Source organism: Megalops cyprinoides, chromosome 3 (assembly GCF_013368585.1).
Source record: "Megalops cyprinoides isolate fMegCyp1 chromosome 3, fMegCyp1.pri, whole genome shotgun sequence".
Taxonomy (NCBI): Eukaryota; Metazoa; Chordata; class Actinopteri; order Elopiformes; family Megalopidae; genus Megalops; species Megalops cyprinoides.
This window is the reverse complement of record NC_050585.1, coordinates 54,245,469-54,255,468: the sequence shown is the minus strand read 5'-3', so window position 1 is coordinate 54,255,468 and position 10,000 is coordinate 54,245,469. Positions and strand designations below refer to the sequence as shown.

General features: G+C 49.3%; 2 protein-coding genes across 2 annotated transcripts in view; one reads left to right on the top strand and one right to left on the bottom strand.

Moving 5' to 3' along the window:
* Positions 1 to 7,486, top strand: part of LOC118774048 (ubiquitin carboxyl-terminal hydrolase 12-like) — an 8,018-nt gene extending 532 nt beyond the window's left edge. The window contains exons 2-9 of the mRNA XM_036523159.1: positions 2,455 to 2,535; positions 2,987 to 3,200; positions 3,518 to 3,759; positions 3,876 to 3,952; positions 4,168 to 4,251; positions 4,606 to 4,803; positions 5,274 to 5,352; positions 6,160 to 7,486. Of these exons, the coding sequence (XP_036379052.1) occupies positions 2,455 to 2,535; positions 2,987 to 3,200; positions 3,518 to 3,759; positions 3,876 to 3,952; positions 4,168 to 4,251; positions 4,606 to 4,803; positions 5,274 to 5,352; positions 6,160 to 6,261 (1,077 nt within the window). The 3' untranslated portion in view covers positions 6,262 to 7,486. The remainder of the gene's footprint in view (positions 1 to 2,454; positions 2,536 to 2,986; positions 3,201 to 3,517; positions 3,760 to 3,875; positions 3,953 to 4,167; positions 4,252 to 4,605; positions 4,804 to 5,273; positions 5,353 to 6,159) is intronic.
* A 1,903-nt stretch (positions 7,487 to 9,389) lies between these two features.
* LOC118774040 (rho GTPase-activating protein 6-like) overlaps positions 9,390 to 10,000 on the bottom strand; it is a 19,573-nt gene continuing 18,962 nt past the window's right edge. Inside the window, exon 12 of the mRNA XM_036523147.1 lies at positions 9,390 to 10,000. This exon is cut by the window's right edge and continues 19 nt beyond it. Coding sequence (XP_036379040.1) covers positions 9,697 to 10,000 — 304 coding nt within the window. The 3' untranslated portion in view covers positions 9,390 to 9,696.

Genomic DNA, 10,000 nt, shown 5'->3' with positions numbered 1-10,000 from the left:
TAGCTGCAAAGTTATTAATCAAGGCATCTCTTATCACACATGCAGTTAAACGCTAGACATCATCATATAGCTACATCGCTAGCCATTGTAGAGGTCCAGTATAGTGCAGATCCTTTAAAGCATTCTCGGTGGCTGGTTGTCTTAGCAGTACGGGTCCCTGTAGCTAGCTCCAGCGGTTGGTGAAAAGCGCCAGACCCGGTTTGATGCAGATGATGCCGTTGTCCCGTACTGATGGCCTCCGCTAGTTAGCAAAATCAGCTACATTGATTTTAGAGAGTCTCACATGGAGGCAGCGTAACAAAGTCTGATAGCCCACGCTAAACGTATTTGGGCAGACATTTGTTTGTTTCTCATTTTTGCTGACAACAGTTTTAATATCCAGCTAAGTGTTTGGGCCTCGCAGCAAAAAGAGCCTCCGTGTTATTGCTTAGCTTTGAATGGCATACTACGATATTGTCTTAGCCACCCAGACTAGTCAACATGCGGGCGACGGGGGTTCTGACTGTGCCATTTAAATTTCAGATTCTGCCCGTGGTAGTCCAGACTAGAGTGATTAACAGCAGTGAACCGAAGTATAACGTGTGCCCTGCATTTAGGGATGAGATCAGGTGCCGATATCTATACCGATTCTGTGGGCTGCAGCTAAACCAGTTTGTCTTTCTGTCAAGCTCAGTAGCGCTTTACACAGCTCTGCTGTCACGGACGCGACGTGTGGCGGTTTGATACTCCATTTAAATTTAATTATGTACTTGTACCGGAAACTCACTGTGTTTGGAGACTCAAATTATCTTTGTATCTTACAAGGTGCTCTCTTTTAAGAAAGCCTGTGCACATGTTGAAAAAGAATAAAGGATTAAATAATTTTTTCACGTATTAATGTAATTTATTGTTTTGGTGGTCGCTTTTATCCAGAACTTATCAGGCCCCCATGGACATGCACATATTGTTTACGTCATTGGAGCTGCAGTTAGCTCATTCCACCAGAGGAGGGCAGTGAGGAAAGAGGTGTGTTAGGCATGCATGCAGTTCCAGAGCACAGGGCTGAAGAGCAGGATCTGATGGAGTGCCGGTGAAAGGAGGGAGGGTCTGGACCTTTCGGTCTGTCAGGCAAAGCTGCAGGCTTTTGCACTGGGTGCATGCTGTAACTGGGGGCTGGTTGAGGGAGGCTGAACACTGGTCTGTGCGTGAAAGACCCAGCCGCAGGTGGGCGGTGAGAGGGAGAGTTTGTCCAAAGTGACACCAAAATCAGTTCGAGAGGAACAGGGTGGAGCTGTCTGGGATTGTAGAGAGAGTGTAGCTGGCAGGAACAGCCAGTATACTTCGGAAAGGTTGAGCTTTAGGTACAGATTCGTTACCTACACAGAAATCTACCCAAAGCGTGCAGTATGTGAGAGGACCTGTGAGTCGGATAGTGAAACATGTTTCTGTATAATGGGCCTGACGGTGGCAGGAGGAGCCATGAGCAGACATAGTGGATTTGGGGGGGGGGACTGAGGGGCCCCTGCAGAAAGGCTGGGGTGTGTCCAGAACGTCTCCAGGTGAGCTAGTAGGAGTGGTTTGTGAGGTAGGAGGTCAACCAGTGTAAGATGGTGTGGGTGCAATTCAGGGCCAGTCAAGAGGAGTGTCCAGTGTGGACACCAGACTCTGTGGGTCCAGCCAGGTGACTGTTTGACCAGAGCTGTGGGAGGAGAGAGAGTGATGGTTTTCAGGGAGGAGGAGGAGGCGAGGAGGAGGGAGGTGTGGGTGGAGCATCAGGAAGAACAGCATGAGGGGAAAGAGCAGCGCTTACGGCCGGACAGGAGGAGTCCGCAGAGGGAGGCAGAGGTGAGCAGGCCACTGTGGGAGGCCTGGAGGGGAGTGAGGGAGGGGTGGGAGGCGCAGCAGTTTCGGGTTGACACAGGGTCAACCTGCCGCGGGGCCTGGGGGGGGGGGGCAGGACCACAGCGGACTGGGTGAGCTCATCAAGCATAAAGCGAGAGAGAGGAAACAATATTGGATAAAGATATAATACAGTTTAAATCTAGGTCCGCTTTGTTTAACGCTCCATCAGGTTCGGCAGATGTTGCACTTTATCTGTTTATGTTGAGTGCCTGGCCATGTTTGTTATTTCACATTAGTTCTCCCTTAAGTATTTTTATTATCCCACTATTTTCACAAGTTTAACAATATCATTTTCCTGTATCAGCCTTACTGTTTTCATCACCATTTTTGTAACCCCCATCTCTGTAGCTCTGTGTGTGGTATGCTGAGTAAAGTTTGCTTGACTGATTGATAGAGTGAATATCAGCTCTGAGGCGGGTAGCTAACGGATGTGTTTTCCTAACACTGTAGGTTTGTGTGGGGCGTTCCTCCACAGGGGACAGCGGATACTTCCCACCTTAATGTCGCTATTGATAGAAGTGTGAGTCCATATCCTGACAGCACACTCCAACTCTGATGTAATTTCCTGTTTAGGGCGCCAATGCCTCTGCTTTGGAGAAGGAGATTGGACCGGAACAGTTTCCTGTTAATGAACACTACTTTGGATTGGTTAATGTAAGTGTCACTCATTACCTATGCTGTTCTGTTCAGCCTCACCTCCCCACTCTCTGTTGGAGTGGCATGTCTGTGTAATTTGAACTGTTTTGACCTCTAAAAGCTGCTATATGACAGTGTTGTTAGTTCTTTCAGTGAAGGCAGTTCAGTGATGTTGAATCCCTAGCCGCTCCTTTAATGAGAGGTGTTCAGTACTGGACTGTGCTTTGGTAGGATGGTAGAACATCTGATTTTAAATTAGACTGCTTTATATTTCTAAGCATTATTTTTATTTGCTCTAACTTGAACAAGCAGATGATCCTCTGCAAGGTTACTGTGTCCACAGGAACTTCACATCTACTGAGGACCTGTGTCATCCCTCTCTTAATTTCTGCATGTTGCTGAAAACATTTTAATTTAAAAACTAAATGAAGGCCCCCCCCCTCACCTGTCCCCTGGCTCCGCCCTCCAGTTCGGGAACACCTGCTACTGCAACTCGGTGCTGCAGGCCCTGTACTTCTGCCGGCCGTTCCGGGAGAAGGTGCTGGCCTACAAGGTGCAGCCGCGGCGCAAGGAGAACCTGCTCACCTGCCTGGCCGACCTGTTCAACAGCATCGCCACGCAGAAGAAGAAGGTGGGGGTCATCCCGCCAAAGAAGTTCATCTCCAGACTGAGGAAGGAGAACGGTGAGAGATGGAGAGAGAGAGGGAGGTGTGTGGAGAGAGAGAGGGGGAGAGGGGGGCAGGCAGGGAAGTGTGTAGAGAGAGGTAGCATGGATGGAATAGAGGTGGGTGTTGAGAGCACTTTGGCGGCTTGGGAATCCAGCCTGCAATCCCTCTGGTTATAGGCCCCGTTCTGTAACACACTGTAACACAATTTTATACTTTAAACTGCATCTGTAAATAATCAGTTTGAATGAATGTGGAATAAAGGCAGTGTTGCTGCAGTTCCTGACTTGAGTCTCTGTCCCCCTGTCTGCGCTGCCCTCTGGCGCCCCCTCCAGAGCTGTTTGATAACTACATGCAGCAGGATGCCCATGAGTTCCTGAACTACCTGCTGAACACCATCGCGGACCTGCTGCTGGAAGAGCGGGGTCAGCAGAGGCAACAGAACGGCAAGCTGCTGCAGAATGGGGGCGGGAGCGCCGTCGAGGGGGAGGAGCCAGACAAGAATCAGCAGACCTGGGTGCACGAGATCTTCCAGGGAACGCTGACCAATGAGACACGCTGCCTCAACTGTGAAGCGGTGAGATCATTTTACCCCACTGCAGAGCTGGAAGCAGCCTGACTCCTTATACCTCAGCTCATATGTCTGCAAGGTTAAGCTTGCCTGCTGTTCTCATAGCGTCACTGTTCCCACAGGTGAGCAGTAAAGACGAGGACTTCCTGGACCTGTCGGTGGACGTGGAGCAGAACACCTCCATCACCCACTGTCTCAGGTAGGCTGGGTGTGGCGTGTCACGGGTGCGATGACCTCAGAACACCTCCATCACACACTGCCTCAGGTAGGCTGGGTGTGGCGTGTCACGGGTGCGATGACCTCAGAACACCACCATCACCCACTGTCTCAGGTAGGCTGGGTGTGGCATGTCACAGGTGCGATGACCTCACCGTGGAGCTGTCTGTGTAATCTGGTGTGGTTTTGTTTTTTTAGGGGCTTCAGCAACACAGAGACGCTGTGCAGTGAGTATAAATACTACTGTGAGCAGTGCCGGAGCAAGCAGGAGGCACAGAAGAGGTGAGGCACTGATGCTGCCGTGGAGACAGGCCTCTTGCTTCACCATAGCAACGCAGCGGGGGGGGCTCACCACTCCATGCCACGCCACGCCACTGAATTAAGAGGGGAAGGAAGGCCGTTGATGCCTTTCCTGTCACACTCCGGTGTATATTTCTGTCTGTACTTTGTGTTTACAAATCTGTGTTTGAGGATCTGTGGCGCCCCCTGCTGTTATGTAGATGTCTCTATGAACAGGAAATGATTGTCTGTTTAGAAGTTCTTGCAAGTGATCCTGGCTCTGTGTTAGTGTGTGTGTGTGTGTGTGTGTGTGTGTGTGAGAGAGAGAGAGAGAGTGATGGTATCCTCTGTGTTCAGGATGAGGGTGAAGCGCTTGCCGATGATCCTCGCTCTGCACCTGAAGCGCTTTAAGTACATGGAGCAGCTGCACCGCTACACCAAGCTGTCCTATCGCGTGGTTTTCCCCCTGGAGCTCCGCCTCTTCAACACCTCCGGAGACGCCACCAACCCCGACCGCATGTACGACCTGGTCGCTGTGGTGGTGCACTGTGGCAGGTAGGCCAGACACACAAATAAACACACACACATACACATGCCCAGACATACACACATGCACACACACATACACACACGCCCAGACACACACACACATACACATACCCAGACATACGCACATGCACACACACACACACACACATACCCAGACATACGCACATGCACACACATACACACCCAGACATACACACACACACACACACACACATGCACACAGGCCAAGGCATACACACACACACACACACACACACACACATGCCCAGATATATGCACACGCACACACGCCCAGACATACACAGATAGACGGATACTCAGACCACACACATATACTTGTATGTAGAGAGACAGATACTTAAAGCGAGCACTTAACCCCTGCAGAAACGGACACACACAGGAGCACGCACAGACAGAGATATCTCCACACTTAGAGAAACTGAATTTAATGTTTTTTTTTTTCTGGAAAAACGCAGTGGGCCAAACCGCGGTCACTACATCACCATAGTGAAGAGCCATGGCTTCTGGCTTCTGTTCGATGACGACATTGTGGAGGTGAGTTTGGCTCTGTGTTTAAAATCCTGTAGACCTGACAGTAAAAAACCTCTTTTTATAGAAAAGAAAAACCTATATAAAAATCCTCTGTATAAAAACCTTTGTTAAATATAGAGTTGAGCTAACATACTTAATTCTTAATTCTGTTAATGTTGGTCTTTAAGACCTGCAGGCGTGTGTCTGAGGTCTGTGTAGGAGTCAGTATAACAGGTGGATCTTAGCTCATTTTATCACTCTGAATGTAGCCTGAGGAAACAGACTGAGCGTGCTCAGAGCAGATTCCTCCCGTAAAGCCTGGGGGGTTTAAGTGTGTCTGTTTTTCCAACCCGCTGCCTGGCGCTGGAGCGTGGGAGGGGAGGGGGGGGGGGGGGCTGGCAGGGCTGTGAAGTTTCCATATGTGTGGAATAAACAGGAGGATTCCTGTGGCTTCTCTTCCCCTGCCTCCCTGCCACAATAACCCCCTCACCCTCTCACCCTCTCACCCCCTCACCCTCTCACCCTCTCACCCTCTCACCCTCTCACCCCCTCACCTGCTCACCCTCTCACCCTCTCACCCCCTCACCCCCTCACCCCCTCACCCCCTCACCCCCTCACCCCTTCACCCCCTCACCCCCTCACCCCTTCACCCCCTCACTCCCTCACTCCCTCACCCCCTCACCCTCTCATCCTCTCATCCTCTCATCCTCTCACCCTCTCACCCCCTCACCCCCTCACCCCCTCACCCCCTCACCCCCTCACCCCCTCACCCCCTCACCTGCTCACCCTCTCACCTGCTCACCCGCTCACGCTGTTTTCCTCTCCCTGCAGAAGATCGATGCCCAGGCCATAGAGGAGTTCTACGGCCTGACGTCAGACATTTCCAAGAACTCTGAGTCTGGCTACATCCTGTTCTATCAGTCCCGGGACTGAACCTCAGTGGGAGGGGCCAATGGTACTGTGACATCACTGAGTTGGGGGCGGGGTCAGGGCTGTGCAGACCCCTCCCCCTTATGCAGGCTTTGCCATGGAGCATTGCAGCGGAGCGTTATCCGATCAGACAGGAGCAAATGCTGCCTGAGCAGAGATGGCAGCCCTGGCGTGGCGAACACCTATCAGCCAGACGGCCTGTCCTCTGCTGCTGCCGGCCTCCGTCAATCACGCGAACGGTGTGGAGGTGTTCTCCATGCGAGAGGCACAGCTGCACACCCAGCAGGCCTGTGGGCGGGACTGTGGGCGGGGCTTGGTTTGTGGAACTGAAGGTTGTGTGCAGACACGGTGAGGTTTGGTCCCTGGGTGTCAGATTGCAAACACTCTGAGCATGCTCATTTTAACACGGCCAGATCCTGCCTGCTGCATCTCTCTGCCCCAGGACCAGCTCAGCGGGAACACTTGCCATGTCTGTCAACTTCTTCCTGTGTCTTGTGAGAAAGCACCTGATTGGTTGCTGATTTCTGTGGTGTAATGCAGCGTGGTCTCTGAATGTGGTGAGTGTGTCTGTGTTGGTGTGTGTGTCTGTGTTGGTGTGTGTGTGGGGCCGGCAGGTTACCTGACATACAGGTGACAGGTGCGGCTGCTGGCGGAGCAGGACTGCAGTCTGTGTGGGGTTAGTCTCTGAGTTGTGAGCCGGGAGAGAAACTGATCTGCGGTCTGTGTTCAGTGACTACTGGGCATATATCTGTATTACTTGCATTTGTTGTGCAAAAGTTCAGTCAACATTCAGCTGGACAGACTCATTTTTCAGCCTTCTGACTGTATTTGCACCATCACTAGGAGAGAGTTACTCTAACATTACTGTAAGGGAGTGCTGTACTCCCCTGACACACGCAGTATTCCTGTAACCAAATCCCTGACTCACACATTTGCTTTCACAGACTGTAAAATGATGCTGCTAGCTGTTCTGATAGACTGATTGTTGAATAATTAAAGTTTGGGAGTAATATGACTAAAGGTTTTGTTTGAATTCCTAATTGCTGAATTGCTGCAATGGTAGATTTGTTTCTCACATGAATAAAAGGAAAAATTTTGAAAATTGTGGTTTGTCAAACCTGTCATTGTCAGCATGTGGCTGTGTGGCCATTGCCCTATTCCCTAATACCCATCATGCCCTCTAATGCCCATTACGCCCTAATACCCAGCATAAGCAGTGGGGCTGCAGATGTGGTTTTAGGGGACAGGGCGTGTACCCAGAATTTTGCAGGTTTGAGTCTGTCAGAGACACTGCTGTTGCCCCCGGTCCCACATCGCTTCTCAGTAGATTTGGTAAGTAGATATACAGCCATGTAAATACATTGTGTGTAAATTGTAAGTGAATACCCAGCTGAGTGAATGGGTTATGGAAATGGCCTGCTCAGTGAATGGGTTATGGAAATTCTGCACTGAGTGATTGGGTTATGGAAATGGCCTGCTCAGTGAATGGGTTATGGAAATTCCGGGCTGAGTGAATGGGTTATGGAAATTCCGGGCTGAGTGAATGGATTATGGAAATTCTGGGCTGAGTGAATGGGTTATGGAAATTCTGGGCTGAGTGATTGGGTTATGGAAATGGCCTGCTCAGTGAATGGGTTATGGAAATTCCGGGCTGAGTGAATGGGTTATGGAAATTCCGGGCTGAGTGAATGGATTATGGAAATTCTGGGCTGAGTGAATGGGTTATGGAAATTCTGGGCTGAGTGAATGGGTTATGGAAATTCTGGGCTGAGTGAATGGGTTATGGAAATTCTGGGCTGAGTGAATGGGTTATGGAAATGGCCGGCTGAGTGAATGGATTCTGTGTGCAGTGTAACCCTGGATAAGGGAGGCCTCTCAGCACAGAGCTGCATCTCCTCGTGGTACTCGGAGACTTCCAGATCCCCTCATACCCCGCTGCTGCCGGACAGGAGGGGCAGGTAAACTCCCTGCAGTTCCTGGGGTTTAATTCCAGATTCACTTTCTCAGGTTTATTTTCATTTACAATTCTTTTCGACTGGCAATTTTAAATAATATTTAATTTAATTTAAATAATATTTAATTAAAAAATTTAAAATCAAATTATTAATTTTTAATTAATGAATAAACATTAGTCAGAGAGGTAGAGTCTTTCTATTGACCACAGTTAGCGATTTAGGCAGTTCAATGGCTTGATTTGGGTCTGCACTGAAGCTGTGGATTTGTTGAAATTATCCTGACTGTATTCAAGGTAAGAGGTAGGCAACAAGTATCATAAATGTTTAGTTGGAGTTGTGGTTTAAGTTTGAATTTAAATCAATCAATTTAAACATGTTATGCTCTTACAGTACTTGCATATCATCACAAGTTTAAGGGACTCTGTGAATAATAAAAGCTTTGTGAGCTCTGACAAAAACTTCACACTTCCTTAAAACAAAGTTAAGAATGGATCACCATGGTGGTCAGATTGAGTGCTCCCTGGTTCTGGGCTTGAATTTTATTAGAATGTGAACAACCGTTCCTGAAACTGATCAGTGGTGCAAAATCAGCATTTAAAGCCTTGTTAAGGGTTCTATCTCTGTGCTGGAGACGCTGGCCTTATGATGAGAAGAGTGAGTATCTTGCTGAGATTAAAGATTTTTACTGTCATATAGCACTCGAAAACAACACCTCAGGACAGGTAGAAAACCTTTTCAGTTCAGCGCAACGGCTGCATGTTTAGTTATGTGGACTATAATACAGACGACAGATAAATGTCTCAACTGAATAACTCAAACTGTTGAGTAAATATATTTTATATTATATATATTATATTTTAATACCACTCAGGCCTCCCATTCCGAGAAGCAATGGAGATGGACACAGGGAGGACGACTTTCCATGCATTTATGTGGTGTGTCTCCCTCTTGTGGGTCAAACAAGTAATTACATTTCATGCACACTTTCATCTGCGCACACACAAATATACAGCCAGGAGGGCTGGGGTCAATTCAAGGTTTAAGTGAAGTTCTTGGGATAATTCATGAATTCACCCATGGAGTGAATGAAGAGAGTTCATTATGAACTGGAATTTCAAGGCTTAGTGGCATGTGTAGTACATGTCTATTGTGTTTGTGTGTGTGTGGCACATGCTAGGTGTGTGTCTCATGTGGAGCAGGTGGCATGGTCAGCAGTAAAGGGCTGTTTGACAGCAGTATTCACAACACAATAACATCAGACATAAAAATAGAGTAAAAAATGAGCACTGATTTTTATTCATCTGCATATTGATTCATGTCCCTCCTCACTGGCCACCAGCCAATGGCATCAGCAAGGAGCCACAGAGTCCTACAGCTCTGGCACATAGCTTCCTGCCCGCAAGTGTGTGTGTGTGTGTGTGCGCGCTTGTATGTGTATGTGTGAGTGTGTGTTACGGTGCCAGGCAGTCTCTCCTCTCCTTGATCATACAAAGCTCTCAGAGCTGGAAGTCTTCCGTGTGAAGAAGTCCCAGAAGTTTGAGGAGGGTTTCTCCTCTGTCCGCTGTTTCCCTCCCCCACTGCCACTGTCCCTGTGGGGGGGAGTCCGGGACGTGCTGGGGTCCTCTCCCAGGCTGAACAGCACTGTCCTCTCAGCTGAAGCCCCGCCCTCCTCCCCTGGGCCCACCTCCTGGGCGGGGTCCTCACTGTGGGGGCGGGCCGGGGGGCGGGCCAGGCTCATCAGGTTGTGGTGGGAATGGAACTGCCTTATTTGGGCGATGGACCTCCTG